We start from the raw sequence: 25,552 nt of genomic DNA on the forward strand, positions 1-25,552 counted from the left end.
CATGGAATCTGCTATGAAGTATGGCAAGATGCAGTGGCTAAGGCATGTATGTAGTTTGTGGGGAGAAGAGCTGAGAGACAAGGATGGAGAAGATGAGAAGACAGGACATTGGAGGAGAAGAACAGAACAGTGCTCATTACTATGGAGGTGAAATCTTACTGTACACAGGCAAGCACGTTAGTTGGTATTCAATAATCCACAGTAGCACACCCTGTTCCAGGAAGTCAGTAGTCAAGATGGTTAACATGGCAAGACCGTAACTTAAATCAATTTTTCATTGTGCTTAGAGAGAGGCTGAGTGTTTTGAGCACAGCATGGAGTCACACAGATGCTGGAGGTTAGGTCTTTATTGATGTGCATTACAGGGAACAATGTATCACCACAGAATTACCTATATTTGGGATTGTCTTGGGGACAGACTGGGGACAGGCTAGAAGCAGAATGGGGCCAGGCTTTGTTCAAACCAAAGGGTATCAGATGAGCTCTGGCTTGAAGAGTCTGACTCAGGTTGATCAGGTTTTTCAACTAATTTCCCTTTATGAATGTATTGATCCAGGGCACATATGATGAGATTCAAGTAAAGATTATAGGGGGCTTTCCTATTCCACATCCATAAGATACAATGCCATGGGTCACTCTGGCACACAGTAGAAGTTCCCCAGATACTTCCTGGAAATAAGGAAAATCAGAGTACATGAAAAGATTGTTTTCCCCTAAATAGGAGCTCAAAGATAGCTAATTCTGGAATTGTGGGGAGCAGAACTCAAGATGGTGCTTGGCTGGGTGCCAGACGCCCCTGGTGTGTTGGCTAACCATTTCAGGAAGCCTGGGTGGCACGTAGGCTAGGCTTTACTGCGCATGCATTTTGCTTGTTCATCGTTACGTAAGATCGGGCCATTTGACGTATGTGCTCAGCACCAATCGAGAATGACTTTGTGGCAGGTTCTGATTGGAGAGGACACAGAGATTTAAGGGCTGGGAGCTAGAGCTCATGGGCTTTTTGCGGTAATTCAAGGTTCCTGAATAAACCGTGTTGGGAAGGAGATCCCGTGTCCGTTGTCTTCTGTCTGCTGGTCAGTTCAGGAGGCGACATGGAATGAGGTACAAGGTCCTGGCTGTCTATGAGTCTTAAGTTGGGGGTTTACTGCCTGATTCCCTACCCTCTATTTTTGCCCCTGTGCTAACATGTCACCCTTTATGTAATTCCTTTCTCTTCTGGAGCCTCATAGAAAGAATTTGGGCAGTGCTTGGGCATAGGGAGATGAGGCAGAGAGGGAGAATGTCAATTCCCAGTCTTGAGAGTAGTAGTCTAAGAACACAGGCATTAGTCACTGCCATAGAGAGTTGTTTGGCACACTTCCTTCATTGATGCTGTTCCATGGTGTGAGGAGGAAACACAAGTGTGTACTCATACTTATGGTGTTTTTAATGTGGGACTTCCCAGGCAGACCTGGAAGATATAGTCATAATGTCTATAGATTTTACAGGCCTCTTTCCATGATTCTCAGATCGACCTCTCTCAGGGTATCTGAGGTAAGTTCTTTCACTCCAGTTCACTCCCATCCAGCTGCCCAGTACATTGTTTTAGGGTTGATAAAGTCAGAGGGACCAGGCAGGGAAATTACATCCACACCAGAAGTCAACTCAGCTTGCTCTTTAAGCTGTTGGGAGAAGGAGAGAAGGGATGGCAAATCAGAGATGGATGCTTGGACGTAAGTCCCTTCCCAGTGGGTCCATAATAACATAGAGTTCAGGAGTGGGTTCTGATGAAAAGAATTGTACAAGAGAGAATTCAAAGGCCAGATACAGGGGGAGAGTGTAGGAGGGAAGACATCACCAGGGCCAGATAAATAAGGGCACCTTCAGTAACATGATGTCATGAAGATTGGAAAAGATGTAATTTTTGTGAATGATTTTTTTCAACTTTTATCTTCTGTTGTGTGGATTCTCTTTTGCTCACATCATGAGCTCCAAGGGTGACAGTTATTTCTCTGTTGAAAAATAAAAAGCAGTGAAAAGTCTTATGAGGACTCCTTCCAAGGTGAGAGTCACCAGGATTTTTCTTCTCTAGCCCAGGGAAGAACCCCTAGAGAGACTTGAGATGGACAGCTGAAGGTCAGGACTTAGGGAAACACAGGACTGAGAACTCTCCCACACCCCACCTTCCAGTGCACGCACTGAACCCATGGTTTTGAATATGGTAGACAGGCATTCTACATTGAATTACACCCCAGGCAATGTCTGAGCTCTGGTGACACCAGGACAAGACAAAAGCTATAGTTTTTCTCCTAACTAGAGCCCTCCTTAAAGCTCTGACCTCTAGTTTAGGAGGCTACACATGAACGGTCCAGTGAGTAGTCTTGTGCTCCCTTTTTCCTCTCAGTGTCAGGAGAGACCATCTGAAGATGAGCAGGGCTCAGAGCCTTCCTCAAGTCTCTGCTGCTCTCTGACTGTGCCTTCTGCATTTCCTCACAGGAAGAGAAGACTCTTACCTTCCTTTACAGTGTGCAGCAGTTAGCACAAATTGGTGGGTTATGAGAAACCCACCACAGCTGTCCTTAAAATCTCTATCAATGATGATCTTCAGATGGGCCATGTAAGGGTGGCAGTGTGGTCTAGCCTCAACACCATCATTAATCTCCTCTCGTACAAAGAACCCACAGTGCCTGGTCACAACCTTTTAGGACACCCCAACACAGCATTAGCAAAGGAAGACCAAAGTTGAGATACTGCTCCAAACGTACCCCACCTCAGGGCTCAGGCCCCTCCATACATCTTGTTCTTTTCTCTCCTGTTGATTTTTCTTCCCCAGTGCTCCCTGTCCACCATCATCCTTCATTCAGAACACAATGTTCATTCATGTTTCTGGATTTCTAATTCATCAGACATTTCTCTACACCCTCATCCTGTCTTTCTCAACACTAAGGGAAGGCCAGAGAATCAGAATAGAGAGTAATTTGATGAAATGTGTGAAGGGGAATTAGTTTTTCATTCTTCCTGGACTGCAGATTTCCCCTGGACTATGTTAGTTTAGGATCCTTCTTCATGTTTTAGTATTTGTTACCAAAGGAAAGAGGTTTAGGTCAGTTGTTGAAAACTCAGAAGTTAGGAAGATGAAGACAAACTCACCAGCTCCAGCTCCTGAAGGCAAGAGAAGTGCTGTCAGGAATAGTAGGGCCTGCATTTTGCCAGTGGTGCAGTCTAGGGTGAGCTTCTGGTGCATTCCTGTCCTGGTTCCTGCTTTTATAGTTCCAGTGTGGGAAAAAAGGAAGGGCTGGAAACCACAGATCTGGCTTGGACAAACTCTACTTTTCTTATCAGAAATTCTCATGACTCTACTCTCTAGTAGTGTTGAATCTGTGGCCAGATTCTGAGACTCCTAGATCCCATGATAAGGTGGGGACTACACCATTCAAAGTGGCTCCCTGGAGGCAGTTCAGGAGCACAAAGGGAGGGGGACCTTGATTACGGATCATGGAACTGTTCTTCTAAGCATCCAGGTATTATTTTCTGCTTTGAGACCCATGCTGCATATGTGTAAAGTCTCATCTCCACTGCTGTAGCATAAACAGAGGCATCTGTAGTATACAAACATATGAGCGAGAGGGAGTACATTTGATTTACAAAAACTGGTGGTGGGCTGCTTTAGCCTGAAGGCCATTGTGTGTGTTGACCAGTGTGAGGGCATCTCATTTTTACTCAAATAAAAGAGAGATGAGAGAATGTGGCTGTGAGGAATGAAGATGTGGGGAGAGTATGTTGAATACACAGCATGTAGGGCATGACCAAGACTGAAATTAATTTAGTGGTTCTCAACCTTCCTAATGATGTGATCTTTTAATACAGTTCCTCAAATTGTGGTGACCCAAGCCATAAAATTTCTTTCCTTGCTACTTTGTGACTATAATTTTGCTAAGGTTATAAATTTTTATGTGAAATATCTATTATACAGGATATCTCATAATTTAACCCCTAAAAGAGTCACAACCCACAGTTTATGAACAGCTGTTGTAAGTGAATATCCTGATTTAATCATACTAATATTCTCTTTGTTAGACATTTTAATACACATTTAGGGAGAACTCCATGAACTTTCAGGATATCACCGAATAAAATGCCTTGGTATCTGCAATGCAAAACAAGGCTTTGGGCAACGAAGTATTTATAGCCACAGATCAGAAGAATGTACACTTGTTGACTCATTGTGCTTAAGTACTCAAGAACATGTTCAATGAAGATGATGGGTTTGGACATTATGGGTTTTTTTTTTTCAAAATAAGAATGAAAACTTTGGGTTTTTTTACAGATAAAAACAATTTATTGTGATGAAATTTCAAAGAAAAAATATCATGAAGCTAGATTAATGTAGTAACTCAAACAAGCAATTGTTCAAACTCATAAACTATGCATCCCAATGAACCATACAATTGGACTTGATATTCAAGAATCATGGCATTGCAGAAAAATTCTAGGCCTGGTAAAACAGAGATCTGAACTATCATAGGAAGTCTCTGCTAGTTCCCAGGCTTGGACCAGACAACTCAGACCTCTTTGCATGATAGAAACTGGGTGCCCTTGAGGAAAGTTCTGGCATCAACTCTGTTCTTTTGTACTTCCTGCCTTTGCTTCCTCAGAGCTGGGGGGGAGGGGGCCTAAGCACACCAATAAGAATTAGAAAAAAAGTAAATTAATGTTTTTTTATTATTATGCATTGAATTTGACCTGATAACACTTTATAAAGACCCCCAAATACTTCTGTGCAGCCCCAGTTAGAGGACAGGCCTTGAGATGGTCCATACAGATGGCCCCAAGTTAACATTCTCATTTTGCAAGTTAGGAATGAAGAGGTGGGACAGACATACTTATCAGTTGGCATCATCCCCATAAAGTAGTTGCCTGATTCAGGAAGTGACATTATGATAGAAACTAGTGGAAAATTTTTACAACTGCCTCTTTTTATCAAAAAGTAAACCAGGGCCTTTGTATACATTGAGTTCTCAGGAGTCAATGTAAATAATACATTATTGAACAATACAGACGAGGTCATTCCTGCTATATCCCCCATCAGGATATCTATTTGCATCCTGGAAAACTATTGTGGATTAATGTAAACTCCACTGGGTGGTGACTTCAGCCAAAGTTGCTCTTGGTGTAGTTTTACTGTTGCTGCAAATGACACATGTCTGGCAGCTAATAATCTGGGGAATGCATCAACATGCATCATTAGGGACAGTAACATCTATTGCAGAGATCCCACTCATATCACACTGATGGTATCATGCTTATTGGACTTGGAGTGCAGGAGGTTGCACCTATTGTAGACAACTTGGGAAGTGACATTTTTGTCTCAATGTAGGAAAAAAATCTAAGAACATTGACTTTAGAGAAGTATCCATGGTCAGTGTTCTTTCATATGTCAAGTTATCTCTTCTTAATTAAAGTTGTTGCATCTGACTCATCCATATCTAAGGAAGAGGCAAATTTTCCCCTGGGTATTTGGATGGGAGGTTGACTGAGAATCAAAATGTTGACACAGGATGGCTCCCTCTGGTAGCACACCTGAGAGTGGATGTTTGGAATAATACAACCCTACTTGATTGTGGGGAGCTGACAGAAGGTGGCTAACATCCTTGCAGCCATCTTGAGCCATGTACCCTGATAAGAGATTTGGTTACAATAGCCTGCAACAGCTGAGCACACTCGGATAACATCTTGTTTTAGATACCCAGGATCTTCCCTTGGGTGTGTGAGACTTAAAGCTGTGATTTAGAGCCGAGAGTTAAGGGCATGACTTAGAGATCAGATTTAGAGATAAGACCTAAGGGTGTGACTTAAGGGTGTGACTTAAGGGCGTGGCTTAGAAGTGAGACATATAAAAGGCAACAGAGGCAGACAGAAGAAAGCAACAGATTATTAGGCACTCAGAAGTACAACTTGGAACTAGGAATTTGGTTAGAGAGTACAACTTGGAGTAGGAATTAGGCATTGAGGAAGAGGACACTTGGACTAGAGAACTTGGAAGAAGATTGTTAGGTATTAGGAACTTTGAAACTTGGAGGCACTAGGGACTAAGAACTCAAGACTTGGGACTTGGAGAAGAAGAGAGACTGAAGAATAAACAGGATTGAATCACACTCTGCCTTGTCTCCATTCCTCGGTCCATCCTCACTCTCTCTCTTGCTGAACCCACAGACCGGAGAAGTTTGGGGCAGTGCAGGATCTAACAACTTAGCCCCCAAGGCTTTGGCAGTATGGATTCCGACATTGACAGAACAGTCTGAGACATTTTGGCCCCCAAACGTGGGGCAGCTTGGGCCGCAAGATGTTTGGCCCACAAACATGGGCCAGAGTGGTCCTCAACACTTGATGGTGTCATGGAAGATGGTGATATACAAAGGTTCAAATCCAAAATATAAACATTCTCATACTTCTAGGAAAAAAACACCTAATCTTAAAGCATAGTAACAAGTAGCAGCCAAAATCATATTTTTGACTCCCCTTTCTTTTGGTAGATGTCTGTGCAGTTGTAAAGAAACACCTGGGCTATCTTGACTTCATCTTATCAATAGACAATTTTTAAAATTTTTAAATGTTTGTTTTAGAAAAATCATGCAGGAGTATTGTATATAACGCATGCCTCCCTTTCCCCCTCAAACTCCTTTCATGTTATATTATACATTGCTTTGCAGGTAAGATCACATGGTGGGAGGTTGAATGAAAACCTTGAGTTCTGAGCCCATGGCATGGGGTCCTAGTTTGTGGGAACATAGCACTGATCCTTACCTCTAGCTTCTTGGGAATCTTGCTCTTCAAAGAAAAACTAAACACCCATAATCACAGGAAAAATTGTCTCAATCCTTAGAGACACTGAAATTGCTGGGAAAGGAAAAGCAAGAGCAGACAGGGAATTTTGAGGAAGAGACTAGAATGAATTTGGTGAGTATCTTCCATTTACATTAGGAATGCCACGTGAACGATGGCACAGTCCTTTCCTGGGACACCCAAAAAGCAGAGGCTGGAGTGGGAATCACAGGGATGTGCACTGCTCACATATGGACAGGCACAAAAGTGGCTTCCAACATTTTGAGAGATCCTTTAGGAAAATAAGTTATCCAATGAAGTTCCTGTTCACAGTTGTGGTAAGGTCTCTTAAGTATGGGATGCTGTTCCTGTGATGCTATATGTCTGTCTGTCTGATAGTCTCTCTATCAGTTCTCAAAATCAGTCCAGGCTTATCAGTTTCATCCTCTTAACCTCCAATCTATTAATGGATTTCTCATTATTTGGTAGGCTGTTGGGGAGCTACACTATCACAAACAGTCATTTTCCCATGACTCCATGAAGTTCATTTAGCATACCATTGCTGTGGCGTGAAGCTCCCCAGCTCCTGAGCCAGTGTGACTGAGTCAGAGGCTCTGACCTCAGTGAATGTGCTTTGTGCTCCATCCTGTGGTAACTTTTAGGGTGGGTACCTCCTAAATGGAGGGCTCATTTGGGACTCCTCCATTAGCTCTTCAGGATCTGAAATCAAAGATTTTTCAGATATGGTTTTTCCTTGTTTGAGGATTTCCTATCTCCTGCACTCTTTCTCTTTCCTCACTCATGTGTATGTGGAGAAGCAAAGTGGTATAATCTTCATACCCTTATGAATTAGACCACAGGGAGGGCCGATAAACCAAAGCTCCAGCTCTAAGCTTGTGGATTGGAGGTCAATGGGCTCACTTAGTGTTTTTCCTCTGAAAACCTAGGCCTAAGTGGGAACAGAGAAGACCGTTGAGAAAATGGGTCTGGAAAGAGGTGGTAAGAGTGTCATTACTAAGACTTTACCTTTTTCTGTCCACAGAGAGACTATGAGGACTCTTTGGAATTGTTTTATTTTGTTTTGTTTTATTATCCTTCAATATTATGTTACAGTCCAGTGTTCATCCCCCTTCCAGTTCAATCCTGACTACTCCCCATACTATAGCTTCTCCACCTCTCCCCACTCTCTCCAGAGGTTGTCACCACACATGCCCTGCCCCAACCCACCAGAATTCCTCACTTTCTCGGGCCTCAAGTGTCTCCAGGGTTAGGTGCATCTCAACTCACTGAGGCCGGTTTCCTGCTACTGCTACATTGTATATGCAGTGCAGCTTGGTGATTGGGCAGTATGAAAGGTAGTAAGCAGTTAGGAGGAGAGAAGGAGTGGAAGCAGAGGAGAAAATGGGGAGGAGGAGGCTATCGACCATGGAGGAGAACTGATGGTTGGAGAGCAGTTCTGGGTAGCAACTTACCAAAAGGATAGATGTTGGGTAACAATTCTAATTGTGTAGGCAACTTGTTAATTGAGCATTTTCAAATATATGAATCTATTGGATAATCTTTAAACATTAAGAGTCTTCATTCTACCAGGTACCATGAGTATGAAAGATTGTCAGGGGTTCACCTGAGCTTTGTGGATTCAGCATGGGAGATTGACAGAGCCAACCCTCTACACTGGCATCTCATGGGTCTAGTTGTGGCATGCATGGCCTCTGGCCACTTCTAGCCTTGTCACTCATGACTTCTCTGCTGTATGTATGTCCAGGCCTCATGTCAGCTGGTGTATGCAGCCTGGTTGGTGGCTCAGTGTCTGAGAGACCTCAGGGGTAGAGATCTGTTGAGACTGCTGGTTTTCCCATGGGACTGCCCTTCTCCTCAGCTTTTTCCATAATGTAAATATCTGATATGCACAATTCTGATATGTGAACCTGTGAAAGAGCCATTTGAGTCCTAGAAGGATCAGGACACTCAGGTTGAGAACCAATGCAGTAGAGAATGGGAAACATCCCAGTAGACACCAGTGATTATATCTCTCACAGAAACCATCTATTGCCAATAGCTCTTTGGAGGTCATCTATCACATCTCAGGCACAGAAGGACACTGTTAACAGTTAATCAGTGTTGGGAATGGAATTAACTAAGATATGTTTAACATGGTTCCTCAAGCTCTAATGTGTTCTCTCACCCAGGCAAGATCTTTGCTTGCCATTGCCAACCTCTGGTTCCTTACCACAGTGCTACCCTGTACCCAGTTTTCCCCCCAGAAATCTAAGCTCAATCCACTTCCAGTTTCATATCACATTGCTCCTCTACTTGGGTGATTTTTCTCTACTCCATCATGATCCCAGCCTGACCTACCTCTGGTACAATGACCCAAAAGTCGTATTATCCTAGACCTGCCACTCCATAAGATTGATATGGGGCTAGATCAGACTTGAATCTGGTAGGACACCTTGACCTAGTCCCCAAATTCCAAGCCAAGTCTTCATCCTTTAAGATATACCAAGATTGTTGTGGACAGCCCCGGCCTTGTATTTTTATACTAATTCCCCTTCCCTGTGAAGGGCTGCAGAGAAGTTGTGAGTCATTACACAGGTGATTTCTAGTGACCCTTCTGCCCATCTTAATTTGTAAAATAAAGGCTGGAGCCAGTGATTGGGCAGAGGAAGGGGAGGTGGAGATATAGTTTGGTGGGAAGAGAGGAGGGGGGAAGATAACTGGAGGACGACTGGAGGAAGATAATGGAGCAGGAAGTCAACAGAGATGACAGAGGTGACAATGATTGGGGAGAGAAGAGAAAGAGGACAACTGGGGGGAAGAGAGGAGAGGGAAGATGATGGAGGACAATGGATGAGAACAATGGGGAATCAGGAGGTAGAAGGACAAACACAGGGTCTGGAAAACCCTCAAGTTATAAGGGTCTCATACCTGGGAAACAGAGTAGTGTAGGGGTATCTGCCCAATCTAGGCTTGCAGAATATATTCATAATTACTGAATTGTGTTTTCATTGACCAGTCCTATTAAGGATGGAGATTTAAATATCTCCTGCAACACAAGATGCCTAGTCTAAGGCTACCTTAGGATTTCAGCCGAGTAGGATAAAATCTCACCAATTAACAGACAACAGTCTAAATTAAAATACTTACTTCATATCACAAAAATGCAAACAATGTAAAAAACATAAAATGTGCCTACCTACTGAATAACCAATTTCCTAGCAATGTTCCCTAAAAAATAAAATTCAAATGAAATCTAACTCAAAGAACTCTGAGTCTCTATGAAAAGACAAAACTTATAAATTCTGTGTAAATGCCAACTCAGATTATTATACATGAGAAAAGTATACTAAAATTGAAGATGACATAAGACCTTTTGGTGATAACAATCCAGTAGAAAAGTACTGACTTCTCAATGGAGACTCTAAAGCTAGAAGGCCTAGCTAGGTGTTCTACAAGCTCTAAGAGACCACAGTTGCAAATCCAGACAATTACACACAGCAAAACTATCCATCACAATTGATGAAGAAAGAAAAACATGCCAACATAAAAATAAATCTAAGCAATTGCTATCCAACCATTCAGCATTAGGGAAGGCACTAGAAGGAAAATTTTAAACTGAAAGGGTCAACCACACTCAAGAAAAAACAAGGAATAATAAACAATGCTAAACTAATAAGTTACAGTCATAAGAGCATATGCTGTGTGGGTCACACAACAAAACAACAGAATAACAGGAATCAGCAAACACTGCTCATTGATAACTGCCCAATAATAATGGTCTCAATTCCCAAGGAAAAGATATAGACTAACAGAAAGAATGAGAAATCGGGATGAATCCTATGGCTGCATTCAAGAAACATGTATCAATACCATAGACAGACCTCACCTTAGGTTAGAAGGGTAGAAAGTGGTATTCCAAGCAATAGGATCCAAGAAGCAAAAATGTGTAGCTACTTTAATGTATGGCAAACTGACTTCAAATCAAAGTTGATCAGAAGAAATAAGTAAGAATACTGCATACCCATTCAAAAAATCCATGAAGAGGACATCTCAGTTCTAAGCATGTATGCACCAAACAAGAAGATACCCAAGTTCATAAAAGAAACTCTCCTAAAGCTAAAGTCACGGTGGATCTCACACAGTAACAGTGTGTCACTTCAGTACCACACACTTGCCAACAGACAGGTCATCAGGACAAAAACTAAAGAAAGAAATGCTGGACTTAATTAATATCATAAGGTAAATAGACCTAGCAGGCATCTACAGAACATTCTACCCAAACACTACAGAGGGTGCTTTCCTCTCAGTAACCCATGGAACATTGTTTCTACAGGAAAGACTTTTCTGGATGATTGTGTTGATGCATGATAAAAGCAGGAGTGTGGGGATATACTACACATGGCTAACTTTCCTCTAAAAAGTACAACTCTCAAACTGGGGAGGGGTTTTGGATAAGTGATGTCTCTACACAGACTAGGACCTCCATTCCACAACCTTTGAGTTGAAACCTTGGCTGATCAGCCCTCTCTGTGTTCTAATTTATAAGAATATAAAGATTATACCACTTTGCTTCTCCAAGTCCAAAGGAGTGAGGAATGAGAAGGAGGGTGGAAGACAGGGAATCCCAAAACCATATTTGAGGACACGTGGATTTTTGATCCTGAAGAGGTAACAGAGGAATCCCTATCCATTGAGGAGGTATCCAGTCTACTTGATCCCACAGGAGGGAGTACAGAGTATATACAGTGAGTCCAGGCTCTCTGACTCAGTCACATTGGTTTAGAACTGCATAGGTTCCACTGGCAGCAATGGTATGTTAAATGAGCCCCATGGAGGCATGTGAAAAGGTCTGTTTGTGCTAGTGTAGCTCCTCAACAGCCTATCAGAAAATTAGTACTAGAATTAATTATAAATTAATGGCTAAGATGTCTGGTAGGGCCTGGGATGATGTTGATAACTGATAGACAGACAGACAGACAGACAGCATCACAGGATCATAACAGAAGGATCCCAGACATATGTAAGAGACCTTACTCAAACCATGAAGGCTTCTGTTAAACCTGATCATCATTGCCCAACATATTATGATCCTAAGGACTCTCTCAACAACTTCGCAGCCACTTTGAGCCTGCCCATATGTGAGCAGTGCACATTTCTGAGATTCCCACTCCAGCCTCTGCTTTTTGGGTGCCTCAGGAAAGGACTGTGCCATTGTCCATGTGGCATTTTTAAGGAACATGAAAGATATTCACCAGATTCATCCTAGTCTCCTCCCAATGCTCTGCCTGCTCTCTCCCTTTCTTCTTTGGCAGTGTCTCTAGAGATTGAGGCACCTTTTCTGTTATTATGGGAGTTTAGTTTCCATTTGAAGGGCAAGATCCCCAAGAGGCTAGAGGTGAGGATCACTGCTGTGACCCAACAAATTAGGATACCAAGTCATGGCCTTGGAGATGAAGGGCTCCACTCATTCCCTTCCATGTGGTCTTCCACACAAGGCAATGTAAGATACAGCATGAAAGGAGTTTGAGGGGGGGAAGAGAGGTATGATAGTGCTTTATATACAATACTCCTGCATGAAATTCATAAAAACAAACATTTTAAAAAATCGTCTCTGGACAAGATAAAGTTGTAGATGGCTCTGGTTATTTATTACAAGTGCACAGGCATCTATAATTGTCCAAAAGAAACAGGGAGTCAAGAAATGTAATTTTGGTATGGACTTGTTACTATGGTTATAGATTAGGTGGGTTTTTTCCTACAAGGGTAAAGATGTTGTTCTTTTGGGTTTGAAACTCTATACATCACTGTCTTTCGTGACACCATCATTAGGATCGTATTACTCCAAAGATCTACACTCAAGTTGGATGCCACTTAGGGATCATCCTGTGTGACATTTTTTTTTCTTAGCCAGCTTTCCTTCAAAATACCCAGGGGAGGTTTTTCTCTCTTCCTTATTATGGATAAGCCTGGTGCAACAACCTTACTTAGGAAGAGAAAACTGGACATATGTAAGATCACTGACCATGGATGCTTCTCTAAAGTCAATGCTCTTAGTTTTTTTTTTTTTCTATTTCAAGAAAAAAGTGTGTCTTCCCAAGGTATATTACAGATACCTAAAATATTTTATTCTGGAATATTCTGAAGGATCATTGAGTTCTTCCTAAATGTTTACTACATTGTCTAACAAAGAGAATATTAGTATGATTAAATCAAGACATTCACTTACAGCAGTTGTTCTCAACCTGTGGGTCATGACCCCTTTAGGGGTCAAATTTTTGATATCCTGCATGTTAGATACTTTACATTAAAATTTATAACTGTAGTAAAATTATACTTATAAAGTAGCCATTATGATTCATAACAGTAGAAAAAATTGTTATGAAGTAGCAATGAAAATACTTTTATGGTTGGGGGTCACACAACATGAGAAAGTGGTATAAAGGGTTATAGCATTAAAAATGCTGAGAACCCCTCTTCTAGTGGATGGACCCACATCCATGCAAAATGGGAAGCAATAATTAGACTTGTGGGTCATAAGAAGAAAGCCCTTCTTGCTTTAAAAGTTTTAAAAGTTTCCATCAAGTATGATGTCTCTACCCATGTTATATCTTGGCCCTTCTCTCTTGAAGCTTTCAGAACCCTTTCTTTAGCCTATGTTTTTAACATTTTGACCCTAATATATCATGGATAATTTCTTTTCTGGTACTGCCTACTTGATGTTCTGTGGGCCTTCTTACCTGAGTGAGTCTTTTTCTCTATGTGGGAAAATTTCTCCTATGAATTTTTTGAGAATATCATGCATGCCTTTGATCTGGAGCTCTTCTCTGTCATCTATGTTATGAAGATAGAAAGGACATTTGTAAAGGAGTATATATGGTGGGAGTTAGATGGCAGGAAATGAAGAGCACGTGGGATTATAATGTATACACGTGTGAACTTCTCAAAAATAAGGCAGAATTAAAAATCAATTTAAAAAGATTCAATAGGGGCTACAACAGAACTAAACAAATAGCTCTATAGAGAAGAAACATAAATATCTAGTAAGAAACATTTTTAAAAGTCTTCAACATCCCTAACCACTTGGGAAATCCAGGTTACAGCCACTTTAAGATTCATCTTACTCTGTAATTTTAATTTTTTCAAACCTTTGTTTTAATGATGATTCTTAAATGCCTTAACCTCCCTTGTAGCACACAACCAACCAGAGGTAGTGGAAAAGAAAGGATAGCAGTGAAGTTGACCTGTTTAGAAAGGTTCTTTGGAACAACTCTTGCCTGTGTTATCTGGAAATCAGCAGTTCAGTTCACAAGTTAGCAGGCAGCAGCAGCTGAATCCAATTCAAAAAATTCACAGATACACCAACAGTCAAATTCTGTACAGTTAGGATAGCAACCATAGTGAAATGACCCTAGTAGAGACAGCCAGGCCTCAGCTTTGGCTCGAGTAAGCAGGAGGGACCCAGAGGGACAGCAGGAGAAGTTCTTGGCTGTGCCTCTCTCAGGGAAGCTATGATCAGTGAAGACATGAGACCCACAAGCATTACACAGTTAGCTATAACATCAAGCCATGCTTTATCCCTGCCATTCCACAGAGTCCTATTTATACCCACAAACATCATGTCTTCATCGCGCCTTGCCTCAGCATGTGTCTTGCATCAGTACACAACCTGAGTCCAAGAAAGAAGCAAGAAACCGCAATACACCACCAGAAGTTTTGGGCATGTTTCTCTCTATGGAGTCCTGACAAATGCAGTTCAACTATGTAATATAAGGCAGACCAATATGTGCATGTTGTTACCAAAGAATCCTTCATCATGTATCCTTTCACATGCTTGCCTTAGTAGAACATCCTTTCACCTGTGTCTGCTTCAGTGAAACCTTTCCTCACAAGTCTGCCTGAGCCTTTCACTCCTGAGTCCCAGCAAAACACAATCCAACTGACTTTCCAAAGAACCCTTACATTTCCACCTCATTACTCTAGGACAATGGACATCATCAAGATATGAACAATAAATGCTGATGTAGATATAGGGAGAAGGGAACCCTTTACATTGTTCTTTGGAATGTAAACTAGGTGCAGCTAAATTGGAAATCAGTCTGGAGAGTTCTCAAAAAACACTCCCCAATAACAACAACCCCCCACCAACAAAAACCCTATCACATGTTTAAGCTAAGTCACACCTGAACACTTATCCAAAGGACTCTATAATCCCTGTCATGGATATCACCACTTCCATGTTCATTGCTGCAATATTCACAGTAACTAAGAAATGGAAGCAACCTAGCTGCCCATGAACTGATGAATAGATAATAAAGATGTGCTATGTATATATTTTTTTAAAAAAAGCAAAATTTCAGGAAAATTGATGGAATGGGAATTTTATTTTTTCTGAGTGAGCTAACCCAGGAATCCAAGCACAAAACCTACATGTTCTCTCTCATATGAGGATCCTATCTGAATGTATGGTTTGGAATATTTGATATGAAGTAACTGTGGAAGCCAGGAAAAAAACAAGAGACAGCAGAAATTACCTCCAAGGAGGAGGAATAGTAAAACATAGGCAGTCAAGAAAGGGAACACCAAAGTAGAAAAGTTTAGGCAGTAAGAAGGCAGGGGGCTGAAAGCCGAGAGTGCAGGTTGGAGGGAAGAATTAATTGATATAAAAAGTGTACAGGAACCATGTGAAAAGCCAGATGTACCCACATGTGGAATATCAACTTCTGTGTTTTGACAGTAGCCAACTGCTCTGTAATCAGAATAAAGATCTATACCATAGGAGTGGAGGGGACCAATGCTTGGTACTGTAGGCCTGGCTAATAACATACAGGGAAGTAAACTTAGGCAGCAGCAAAGTGCCTTACAAAGACCCATGCTTTTCCCCATAGACAAAAGTAGATCCCAGCCTTACTCAGAGATGCCTCTTCTTCTGATGAATAGTGAGGTAAATGCATGGAGGCACAGGGGCCCAGGATGCACAAATAAATGGTGGTTGTGGGTCCCCTAAACAAGTCACTTAGTCCATCCCTTCTAAGGCTCAGGAGCTGGAAGATGGGGTAGGGATGAAAACTCCATTCTCTAGACTGGATACAGTCATGACAATGACCAGTTCACGCTAACTGTAGTCCCCAGAACTGGGTCCATGTAAGACTAGCACAATCAACAACCAGTCAAGGAAGGGGGAGGGGCTTGCCAGATGCGACTCTTGATCTCTTGAAATATTGCCTATTGATAGATTCTTGAATGGGAGGAGGAAATCACTGTCTTTAGTTGAGTATCCACTGCTGAGCCAACCAGGCTCCAATTTAAACAGATGGTAATTGTTAACCTTAGTGGGTTACAATATTAAGTACACGAACATGAACATGAGAGAGATATTTGTGAAAAGAGCCTAGTGTGTCCAGAGACGTCAGAAAAGAGAGAGTAATTAAGAATACTCAGTTTGCATGTGGTACATGTGAAAAGATATTTTTTTTTTTAAGTTATCAGGCTGCCTCCATGATTAGGTGCACAAGGTGACTAAGACAGTAATCATTCAGTGGATATTTCGTGACTCTAAGCTCACACCAGGGCTCTGAGCCAAGATAAATCATATGAGAGGATCTAACCTGGCCCTGCTGCAGAGAAAGTGACTCTACAAACTGGTCTGGGCATTCAACACTTTGGTCGCATTCTAAAGGTTCTGATCGGCATATGGGAGCTGTCTTGTATTATCTCCTGAGTCCCATTGGGCAAGGTGATGAGAGGTAAGTACAATTCGAAGATGAGATGACAGCTTGGTAGAGAGGTCTTGCTGGAGCTGGATGCAGGGACTTGGGGAAAGTCTCATAGAAAATTGGACTCCCAGGACAACAGACATTCCTTAGAGGCACAGGGAGAGTGGGAGGTAAAGGATTTTGATCTTTCTCACTCTTAGTCACCTGATAAATGTAAAAAAAAATTAAAATGAAAGAAAGAAAGAAAGAAAGAAAGAAAGAAAGAAAGAAAGAAGGAAGGAAGGAAGAAAGAAAGAAAGAAAGAAAGAAAGGAGAAAGAAAGAACAGAGAAAGAGAGAGAGAAGTCACCCTTCTCAGACAAAGGCAGGACTTTCCAAAACTGACAGGACTGGCCTTTGTATGTGCTGTTATGATGGGGTCAGTGCACAGGTTTGATTCTCAAATTTTATGAAAGTATCTGAAGAGAAAAACAAAGAAACAAAGAGAGAGTAAAGAAGAAGTTAATGTATAAAAATGTTTTAAGCTCTGAACTCATGGAAGAGAGAAATGCCATGCCTTTACTGCAGATAGATTTCTTTATTAAGACTCAGATAGCCATACCCCAGAATACTGCACACTGACCCAGACACAGGTTTTGTGTTCTAGGGTTGTTTCAGGAGTTTCATTGTTTTCTGAATCCAAGGTATGAAGCTGGAGATTCTGGTGAATACTCGAGGAGGTGTCCAAGGACAGAAGTGATAACTGACAATGCCATGGGCCACTCCATTACACACCAAGGGTCCCCCAGAGTCTCCCTGTAGACAGAAAAAGGAGATGTCTCAGTATCTCCTCTTTCCAGACCCATTTTCTCCCTGTTCTTCTCTGTTCCCATTTAACCCTGAGTTTTCAGATGGGAAACACCGTGTGAGCCCATTAACCTCAATTCTGAATGGGACTGAGTAGACCTAGTCTGTGAATCACGAACTAGTGTGTCTCTGGCTGTGTCCTTCTTTCAGGTTAACTAGACCTAGCTCTCCTATTTTCCCATGGTGAAAGGACAAAAGATTGGCTGAGGAAAAATGTCAGATCCCCGTAAGTTGTTCTCTCCATATTCTCTAGACTAGCTATGGTTGTAGAGCCTGGCTGTGTATCTGCAGTGTGACTTTGGCCCTGGGCAAACATATGAAGATGGTTATGTCCTTACATTAGAAGTAGCCTTCCTCTCATTGGGATTTCCCACACAGAGCTGGATGGAGTCGTTGTAGCTTTTGGACCTGTCAAAGCACTTCTGGCTGCTTTGGACTTCTAGATTCACTTCTTGAAGTGTATTAGGTGAAGTACAATTGGGCAAGGTTCCCCAACCTGCCACTGTGCACACCTGCCCAGGCTTCACCCAATCATGGGCCTTTGGAAGGGCAATAGTCTTCACCACACTGTTGAGTTGAGCTTTGTGTACCAGCTGGTCAGAAAGATGAAGAGTAAGAGTTCAGATCTGGCACTGTCAGCAAGCTTAAACAGGGATGAGGCTGCCTGTATCTTCCCCATTTTCAAAGAGCCCCACCCCCCACCTCACACACTAGAGCCATTCTATTGCTCTGGGACCAATAGATCAGCCACCTAAAAGAGAAAACAGGATGGATACACTAGTGATCTATGGGAGTGAACCAGACATCAGTAAAGTGGTACCTTCAGGATCATGATGTCGTTAACCAGTGTTTCACTATTAAAGTCCTCATGACGTTTATATTTACGAACACGAATGACCTGGGTGTTTTTCCGGTCCTGGATATTGTGAGCACCTAAGGTTACATTTGTACCACTGTGAAAAGAAGATGGGTTAAGTACCACACAGGAGTAGTGAAGCGGTCCCTGAAAGGCAGGTTGAAGGCTCAGTCTAAGGCTGAGTCAAATAACAAGAAATATATGGGGAAGTTGTTTCTTTAGTCTTCAGTAACCGCCCAGCCATTCAGACCCTTCACTGACACTATCTGGTCCTGAGTTTCACAATCACTTTAGTGTTGGGAGCCGACTTTAGTAGAAAGCGGCTAGATCAACTTTGCAGCCATCTGGAACCATATACCCTGATGAAAGACTTGGTTGTCAAAAGCCTATAACAGCTGAAGCACACTCTGATAAATATATTGTTTATCCCACATAGCTTGTTTTGCTGTTTAGTGACCTCAGCTGTATGGTGCACGTGGTAAAATGTTTTCACCTGTGTTCTCCTGCTTGTGTATATAAATACCTCAGAATTCCCTTCAATAAGGGAGACTTGAGGGAGACTTGAGAAAATAGAAGAGACTGAATCACACCCTGTCTTGTCTCCATTCTTCGCGTCTCTTGCCCCAAGAGCCACACTCTCTCTTGACCAGAGCACTTAGCCCCAAAAGTGTTGAGGAAAAGTGTTGAGGCAGAGTGTGGGCCTCAACATTAGTGGCGCCCGAACAGGGACTCCAGTAAGCGGGATACAGTGGAAGACACCCTGCGCTGGAGAACCAGTGGACTGACAGAGTCTCAACGTTAGAGCTCCAGTAAGTGGGATACAGTGGAAGACACCCTGTGCTGGAGAACCAGTCAACTGACAGAGCCTCAACGTTTGAACTCCAGTAAGCGGGATACAGTGGAAGACACCCTGCGCTGGAGAACCAGTCGACTGACGGAGCTGGCTGAATTCGGAAGTGAAACAAAGGTGATTGCATAGTAACAAAAACGGGGCAAGAAATAAGTAAATAGAAACAGATGAAAAAGGATTTAAAGATGCAAGGAGTAAATTGCAGGCTGCTCTGAGTCAAGAGAGCCAAACAGATAGATAAAGGTTATAGTAACAAAAACGGGGCAAGAAAAAAAATAAGCAGAAACAGATGAAAAAAAGTTTTAAAGATGCAAGGAGTAAATTGCAAGCTGCTCTGAGTCAAGAGAGCTAAACAGATAAATAGATAAAGGTTATAGTAACGAAAATGGGGCAAGAAATAAGTGAGTAAAAACAGATGAAAAAGGCTTTAAAGACGCGAGGAATAAATAGAAGGCTGCTCTAGACAGAGAGCTAAGCAGAATGGTAATGTTAATTGGTTTAACTTTCAAAATGGGTGTGATTCTGAGTTATATAGTTATATTTTTCTGGATAAAAACTCAATGTAAAGGTTTTTCTGGTTACTGGCTTAAGGAAAGGCTAATTTGGAAAAAAAAAAAAAAGGGTTTTCTATGAGTTTTCTGATGAGGTCATTAAGGTAGTAGTTATGTCTTCCAGAATCATATGGATCAGACATGACAGAGGTAGACCTCCAGAACACTAGATTTCAGAGAATCAAAATAATTATCTTGATACTAAACCTTGCTTTGAGATTTGTATATTGCAGAATACACAGCTTTGGAGAATGAATCTTATCACCTGCATGTTCACTGATGCCCTGGCCTTCCAGCTGGATGCAGTTAAGACAGACTTCAGATGCTTATCAATTTACTCTTCCCCTCATTCCTCTTCTGAAAGTCAACTCCCATGTTCAGCTTGAAGAAGTTAATGAAGAGTCGGCGCCCCAATTCCCTGGACTTGGGGACTGAGGTGGTTAATATTAGGCTGTCTTTATCTGTATAATTGTTACTAAGCTGATGCAAAATTCAAGGATTTCATTGGTATAAATTTGTGGGTACAAGGCTTAGACCTTTCACTTCTCCAACAGGGGAAGTTGTGTGTTGCCTTAAAGAGTGTTGCTTTTATATCAACGGTTTAGATATTAAGTCTCTTGTCTCTCGGGTTCATGCTGTTCAAACTGATGGCTTTGGTACGGCAACAGATAACAAATGAAACCCATACAGGTCCGCTATTACAGGCTGGAAGTAGGGGACTCTGAAACCTCTGTCATCAAGACTGATGAGGATTAACCCCTAACTTGTGTGCTAAGCCGGTTAGCCAATGACGGGTAAGAGAGCATATCGAGACCCTTGCCCCTAAAATAAGGGAGGCCTCACCATCTTAAGTGAGGCTGGGGTCCTTTGTTCCAACCTAGGACAGGCACGGTTTCCGTAAGTTTTCCCAGCCTTCCCTTTTGAAGAAAAAAATTTAAAAAGGGGGACCTGTTGGGAGCCAACTTTAGTAGAAAGCGGCTAGATCAACTTTGCAGCCATCTGGAACCATATACCCTGATGAAAGACTTAGTTGTCAAAAGCCTATAACAGCTGAAGCACACTCTGATAAATATATTGTTTACCCCACATAGCTTGTTTTGCTGTTTAGTGACCTCAGCTGTATGGTGCACGTGGTAAAATGTTTTCACCTGTGTTCTCCTGCTTGTGTATATAAATACCTCAGAATTCCCTTCAATAAGGGAGACTTGAGGGAGACTTGAGAAAATAGAAGAGACTGAATCACACCCTGTCTTGTCTCCATTCTTCGCGTCTCTTGCCCCAAGAGCCACACTCTCTCTTGACCAGAGCACTTAGCCCCAAAAGTGTTGAGGAAAAGTGTTGAGGCAGAGTGTGGGCCTCAACACTTTAGGTCAAATAGGATAAAGTCAGGTTGATCTTCACCGTTGGCTCTACGTGTTTAGGGACAGCCAGGATCTGCTGTTATTTGGTCAGTCCCAGGCAGCAAAGACCCAGTTGCTTCTCCTTACCTTCCATAACAGTGAGCTGCTGTCATTACAATGTCTTCTCCCACCAGGAAACCACCACACTTTTTGCGAACTAATTCGCTATCATAAAATTTTATGTATGCCATGTAGGGCCGGGAGTGGGGTTTAGACTCTGTACCCCATATGATTTCTCCTGAAAAAGAAAGCTCATTCTGAATCTTTGTGCTCATGGAAACTGTGCAACAATCCTGGAGGCTGGAATAAAGATCATTTCATGCTTAGAGAGTCTGTGGACCTGATGTAAATGGCAAAAAGATCCTTTGTAGGGGCTGTCACACAAGGAGAAAAGGTGCCTGGATGCTGTGAGGGATCAAACAGAGGCTGCTGTATGACATCACTTTTCCCTAGTTTATAATTTCTTGTCGTCATGATGGTGCCAAGACTTTGCCTTGAATCAAATTAAATCACATGTACACATTAAGGAACACATTGTCCAGCAGATCAACACACTCCAAACAACTACAGTTGTTCCTGTGTCTCGTGATTCACCTGGTGTCCTGCTCTGCCCCAAGTAAGCATGATGCACTGTTGAGGTAGAAAACTCTGGCTGCTTTCCCTCTAGTCTGACTCATGAGACACAGTAAGTACTTCACTTAGAGATGGGATTGCTGAAGAAACACTGAAAAGCTCTCAAATGTGCTGAGCAAGTAGCTGGGAGGAAGCCTCCTAAGGAAGTCTGAACCTCAGCGTAGATTTGTCTTCCTCAGGCATTGAAATAGCCTTCAGGATGAAGAAGGGAGGACACAGGACTAGTAGGATCATAGAGAGGAGGGGAAATGGGTTGGAGGATCCTGTGCCTGCCTGTCTCCATCAAGCTGTGGAGCAGGATGGAGCCACACTTGCTGGCTCTGCTGGATTGTGGGTGTTAGGGTAGACCTGAAAGGTTCAGAAGAACAGAGATAAGACCAAGAAGACACCTGGAAACCTGAATAGAAGAATTCTTCTAACCTTGATCCAGGTGGCAACCCCTGGATAAAGCTGCTTGCTCTTAGGTTTGTGCAAATAAAACTTCCAGCCCTCATTTTCAACTGCAGCTTTCCAGTGGGGTTCTATGATGTTTTTATAATTAGTCACTTTTAAATAATTGAGGTCTTACTCACCAGCTGCCACTGCAAGTTGTTCATTGTGACTTTGGTGCCCTATTTATCCTGTGCTAGAGCAGGGGCCTAGCTAACTTCTCAGATGAACCAAGTCAGGAGTAGATCTTAGATACAGCCTGACTGGGCCCCATGCAAGCAAGTGTCAGCTCTGGAAGCCACATACCACACACCTCTAGGAATGTGGATGGTTGCTTACCTCCTTCAGTGTTGACTGGTAGGACAGCCACCAGGAAGACCAGGAGCAGGAACATCCTCTTCAGGATCTGACCCGGTCTCAATTGGTCACTTTGTCACTTCTGACAACTTTTAAACCATCAGGTGAGGAAAGAGGCCCAGAGCCAGAGACCTCTAATTTCCTGTGTGATAATTAAGATCTGAGTTCTTGCCACATCTGTGTGGTGAATGTACAGAAAAATGTTGTCAGTTGCTGGTGAGCAGACCACATTCCCCACAGGAATGCTGGAAGCTGAGAAGGGTGGAAGAGCCTATTGAGGCCTTACACACTGGCCAGAGGACCAGTCTTCTCTCCTGTCAATGGTCAGGGAACTGCAGTAGGATGCCTCCTGTCTTGAGTTTGTGATCAGGTAATTGTTTCCTTTAAAAAATAACATTTTGACATTTCATACTACTCTCTATGAGGAGTTTTTGTGTTGGTTTTTGTTGTTGTGTTTTGTTTTGTTTGTTTTTGCACAACAACTTTTGGTTTCAGATTCAAGCTGGGTCATCTATTAACATCCCAAGAGCTTTGAACACTTTGGGGGATGGGATGGAGAGTAAAGATTTAGGATGAAATGCTATTGGGATGGTGATGACAGTGTCAGGAGGTAAGAGAATGACTGAATGGGAGCTTTATAGGAAGGATTTGACAGACACATGCTCAGGCTCCCATGCTGTAAAGACACTGATGTCCTCGTCATGTTGACATCTCAAATGTCTCAAATATTTTATCACCAAAGTAGTTAGTGGCACAGAAGTAGAGACAAAGAGCAGAAAGAAAGCTGTGCTGTTGGTGCTGAGTCTCTGCATTTGCAGTGTTCAGCATTGTCAAGGCAATCTGGTCCCCAGGGAAGACTGTGTGCGATACAGGCAAAGCTCTTTACTGCTCACTTCTCTGTCTCTGCTGAGCCATCAGCTGTGGCTCATCTTGCAGTTCTGTGTATGCAGGGGCCTGGGTGATGTCAGCTTCTGAATGCAAAACTCAAGTGCATTTCTTCTTAGAATGACAGAGTCAACCTGATAGGAACCCTGCTGTTTCCAGCAATCTTGTCATTTCATACAGACACAAGGAGACTTCTGATGTAAGCTGCATGTGGTTCTGATGCTGACTTTGCATCTGTCATACCAAAGCTGTAATATTCAAACACATTCTCATTTGCATTGCCCTCCCAGGGGATACTACAGGGATTATTGTTATCTTATTACTCTGTTAATTTACTTGTATCTTCTTCCCATCAATTTGCAAATGATGAACACATTCAGTAATGGTGGAGTACCTATGAAACATCTGTGTGACACCATATATCTGCTAAAAAAAAATCTATACAGCTATGCACCAAGAAAATAAAGATACTAGATTACAAAGTTACTCCCACTGCCTGATTATCTTGTGAATGCAACTGGTCCTGTGCTGTCGCAATTTCCACTTCTGATTTCTTATATCTTGATAGTGCTATCACATTTTCCTGGTAGTTAAACATCTTTTGAATCACTGGGACAGGCTCTTGGGCTAGTTTTCTGCCTCACACATGGCTCACAGCCCCATATCTCAGGGCTTCCTGGGAAACAGTTTACACTGTCAAGTTTATACGCTTACAGTGTAAGCACCCCTCCTGCTCCCAGAATTTACTGCTATTCTGACCAAGGGCTGGGGAGTCTTTGTATGTACTTAGACACTATGTGGGAAAGGAAGTTTGTTTGCTCCTATGAGGATTTCACTGATAAATGGGTAACCACCTTAGGACTTAGTGAGTAGAAACAAGGGAAACAAATGGGAATGACCTTTTAATGGGATAATGTATGCAAATCTATATAGTGAGGTTTGGAACATAATGACAGAAGGGCCAGGAAAGGTGCATGAAAGCAATGGGTGGAAAATTTTTTATGGTTGATGGAAAAAAGAATCAGTGAGGTCCTCCCTTGTAGCCCAGTGGGCTGTACGTAGCATAAACTCATACAAGGATCCAGGCCATGCAAGCTCACTCTCCTCCTGTCTCGGCTCGCTCTCTCTTTTCCTGCTCAGTCCTCTCTTTAGATAGCACCTCTGGGTCACTCTTATCCACAACTTCCGTTTCTATGCTAAGATCACAGAGGAGCAAGGGGCTCCTGCTAGGCTTCTGAGACCTACACTTGGAACCTCTCTTTCTGAACTTGGAAAGCTGAAAGCACAAGGGGAAAAGGAGCCCTTGGCAGTACTTTACCTGAACAGGGGATGAAGCTGTCCAAAGTCTCTAGGCACCATCTTATTCCATTAAAGATCTGATCTTCTTGTATTCTCAGAGTCTGTTTAAAATTTTTAAAAAAAATCACCACTATTGCTAAAAGTAGAAAACACAAGTTTGATAATTCAAGCTGTTTCTATTTGTAAAGCACAGTGGCACAGTCTTCTACAGATATCAAGCAACGCTCTTCTTGGACGTTTTTCATCTTTGTGTACAGGAACACTGACGCTGTATGATAACGCTGCCCTGTTGCTCCTTCTGACTGACTCTGTTTGTGTCTCCATGGATCTGTGGGAGACTTGCCCAGACTCTGGCATCCTGAGAAGGATGCTACCTCATGCTTTACACACAGTCATTACTTTATTGGCCAACCAGACCTTAGTAGATAGTAGGGAAGCCCTGTGCATATTCAAGACTGTGGTGGGGCCTAGAAAATGAAGAGACTGTAAAGACCAGATCAAGAGCTGTGGAGGGGGTGCGGTGATGATCCAAAGCCTGAATTCATTCTTCTGTCCTGAGCCCCTAGGATGAATCTTCCAGGAAGAATTTGGCTCACATGGTCTCCTGAGTGCTTTATGGCAGACTACAGGGATTGGGTTGCCACAATTTTGGATGTATTGGAGGAAAAACAAGAGAAACAAGTTTGGGGGAGGGTGTTTGTTTGTTTGTTTGTTTGTTTTTCATTACTGGGAAATGGATATTCTCAGACTTAACTGAGAAAAGCCTAAAGCCTTGCATGTTAAGGTCATATTTTTAAAAGGCTATTTTTTGGGCTATTTAAGTGGCGGTGGCTCTGCTTCCCTCACACCACCATGCTCTGTGACCTGAAGCCAAGCATCCCACAGCTGGAAGGGGCCAGATGCCATGGGCGAGCCACAGCTAGAAATGATCAG

The 25,552-nt window shown here is 42.4% G+C and overlaps 1 protein-coding gene and 2 long non-coding RNA genes across 3 annotated transcripts; 1 reads left to right on the plus strand and 2 right to left on the minus strand.

Annotated features, from left to right (window-relative positions):
* The first annotated feature begins 1,008 nt into the window (after nucleotides 1–1,008).
* LOC143441716 (uncharacterized) lies at nucleotides 1,009–19,428 on the plus strand. The gene is made up of 3 exons (XR_013109351.1): nucleotides 1,009–1,101; nucleotides 2,476–2,527; nucleotides 18,942–19,428. It is a non-coding gene; the product is annotated as an uncharacterized LOC143441716 (long non-coding RNA).
* On the minus strand, nucleotides 1,097–3,393 carry LOC117705906 (uncharacterized). The gene is made up of 3 exons (XR_013109352.1): nucleotides 3,130–3,393; nucleotides 1,861–1,991; nucleotides 1,097–1,661 (listed from the first exon to the last, which is right to left on the minus strand). It is a non-coding gene; the product is annotated as an uncharacterized LOC117705906 (long non-coding RNA).
* LOC117705993 (mast cell protease 8-like) lies at nucleotides 17,071–24,827 on the minus strand. The gene is made up of 6 exons (XM_034498797.2): nucleotides 24,639–24,827; nucleotides 22,418–22,612; nucleotides 21,104–21,254; nucleotides 18,180–18,312; nucleotides 17,698–17,952; nucleotides 17,071–17,308 (listed from the first exon to the last, which is right to left on the minus strand). Exons 2-6 carry the CDS (start codon nucleotides 22,470–22,472, stop codon nucleotides 17,156–17,158), a joined length of 747 nt encoding a protein of 248 aa, XP_034354688.1. The 5' UTR covers nucleotides 22,473–22,612; nucleotides 24,639–24,827; the 3' UTR covers nucleotides 17,071–17,155.
* Nucleotides 24,828–25,552: the final 725 nt, after the last annotated feature.

This window comes from Arvicanthis niloticus, chromosome 3 (assembly GCF_011762505.2).
Source record: "Arvicanthis niloticus isolate mArvNil1 chromosome 3, mArvNil1.pat.X, whole genome shotgun sequence".
Lineage (NCBI taxonomy): Eukaryota > Metazoa > Chordata > Mammalia > Rodentia > Muridae > Arvicanthis > Arvicanthis niloticus.